Below are 2,231 nucleotides of genomic sequence, written 5' to 3' on the forward strand. Positions count from 1 at the left end.
ACACGATGGAATGATATGATAGCTTTGTCTTATCAGAAGGGCAAAAAGTTATTTGTTAATTTAATCAATTCCAATATATTATATAGTAAACATGACATAGACTAATACTTCCATACTCCAATTTTTAATAGTATTAAATAACATATCATAGTACAATTAATCACATGTCATTATTATAATTTAAATCACAAGTTAATATATGACACGTTTATCCTATTGTAATGTAAAGTAGGCCTTATAGTCAATGTAGTATGATATTAAAAATATAATTTTCTCCTTAAAAGAAAACAAGAACATACCTAAAGTATATATCATAATTAAGCCTAGTACTGAAACTAAATGGTGAAAGTTTGAAGAGAAAACTACCCCCACAACCCCCTCTTTCCCCCCCTACCCAACACACACACACACACACACCAAAAAAAAAAAAAAGAGAATTTAATTTAAGGGTAGAGAGAGTTGATCGAGCCCTTGAATTTATTTATCCTAACCTAGCTACAAGTGTTCTTATCAATTATCATACAAAAAATATTACAATATTACTAGCCTGTAAAAATCTCATTGATGATACCATCCAAAATGGCATCTCCAATCTCCATCGAAATTTCCTCTTTCTGCTGCTCTAAACCCGTGCTCCATTCTTCTGCAGAAGCCAACAAATCATAGCCCAGCAGATGAACTACATTGGTTTCATCCACTGGATTTTGGCTCCACACCCACACACTTTCACACACAAGTTTCCAAAGCTCATCAGCTCCCAAGATTTTCTTCAGCTGTTCTCTCATTTTCTTGGGGTCTCTTTTCCTATGCTTTTCTATCACTTCCCTCACACAATCAACCAGAAGCTGCTTCGTTTGCTGCAACGCTCTCTTGTTTATAATGTACTGATCATAAGAATTAGACCCCACGAGTTCCTCCAATTCTTCGGTGGCCTGCTTTGATTTGTGTTGAGATATTGAGGTTGAGCATTCGCCCTGTAACGTCGTCTTCGAGTTGTAGTCCTCTGTAGAAAGTTTGTGTCAGTTTCTTCTGAAAGGTAATTTGGTGAAGTAATTAAAACCTGTTGTAAGTGAAGATTTTTGAGGAATGGATAGCTTACCTTCATCTGATTCGGTTTCTTCAAGAACGGAAACTGGGCTGAGCTGGTTATCTCTATGCTCAATAGATCTCCATTTCATCTCTCCGTCTGCATCAGCCTGTTAGCTTCAATATCGTCGAAACGTCAATCAGTTGCACAAAAATGTGAACAATCTAGCTATGGCATGAACAAGATTCAACTCTACCTCTTCTTCTGAGAAAAGATTGCCATTTTCTGGGGGACGACGTCCAATATCTGCTGCGACACAACGTCTATCCTCCTCTCCACTTTCTGAGCAAGAATCAGACAGATTTGTGTCTGTGCAGCTCGCTGAAGAAAATTCATCGTCATCCACACATTCTCCGCTTCCATGATTGCCAGTTGGAATACCTTTTCTATTGCATCTTCCACGGTTCTTGATCTTGTGCTTGTTATGCAGCACAAGCCTGCCAAGCACTGCTTTAACGAAGTCTGAGCAGTTTGAGACGGCGTGTTGTCGCTTCTTCAGCCCGCAACAAGTTGATCTCTTAGCAGAATTTAGGAAGTTGGAATTTGCATTATCAAGACTCGTAGCTCTGGAATAATAGCCTCTTTCAAGAAGGTAAATCTCCAAGGCGAATGGCTCTTGCTGCTCCTGGAGAAAGTCTCCTAGCAATTTTGGCATGATTTTTGGAGCTGGAAATGAGCTGAGTTTGAAGTGTGGGTGAAGGGCATAAATGTGGGGTTTTTAAATAAGGAGATAAGGAGTTGGTTTTGCTGTAGCGTGCAATAAATGAAGAAAGATAATGAATTTCTGTTCGGTTTAGGACTGAAGAGCATAAGGCTGCCGAGTCTAAAGCCCGGAGACATAAATTTGAGGGGATGGGCATACAGTCATAGACAGATTACAATGTTCGAAGTTGTTGGCCTTTCAAATACGATAAAGCATGAGATGCAAACTCACGGGGTTTGTGGTATCACAATGCACCTCTATAAAGTTGAGTGGCAAGCGTGCGGGTTCTTTTGAAAAACATGCATTTTTCGTCCTATAACTTTGACAATTGTACTTCACTTTTTCTTTCATCCAAGTTAATATTTTCAATAGAAATTTAACAGAACGAGCTACTCATTTTTTTTTTCTTTGATTATTGTCTCAATTACAAAATTGAAATAA

General features: G+C 38.3%; 1 protein-coding gene across 1 annotated transcript; it reads right to left on the reverse strand.

Moving 5' to 3' along the window:
* Nucleotides 1–453: 453 nt before the first annotated feature.
* On the reverse strand, nucleotides 454–1,974 carry LOC105155614 (uncharacterized). Its single transcript, XM_011071511.3, has 3 exons — nucleotides 1,284–1,974; nucleotides 1,100–1,196; nucleotides 454–1,003 (listed from the first exon to the last, which is right to left on the reverse strand). Exons 1-3 carry the CDS (start codon nucleotides 1,740–1,742, stop codon nucleotides 543–545), a joined length of 1,017 nt encoding a protein of 338 aa, XP_011069813.1. The 5' UTR covers nucleotides 1,743–1,974; the 3' UTR covers nucleotides 454–542.
* Between the last annotated feature and the right edge of the window lie 257 nt (nucleotides 1,975–2,231).

The sequence above is a fragment of the Sesamum indicum genome, linkage group LG2, assembly GCF_026168435.1.
Source record: "Sesamum indicum cultivar Baizhima isolate 11 linkage group LG2, ASM2616843v1, whole genome shotgun sequence".
NCBI classification, from domain to species: Eukaryota; Viridiplantae; Streptophyta; class Magnoliopsida; order Lamiales; family Pedaliaceae; genus Sesamum; species Sesamum indicum.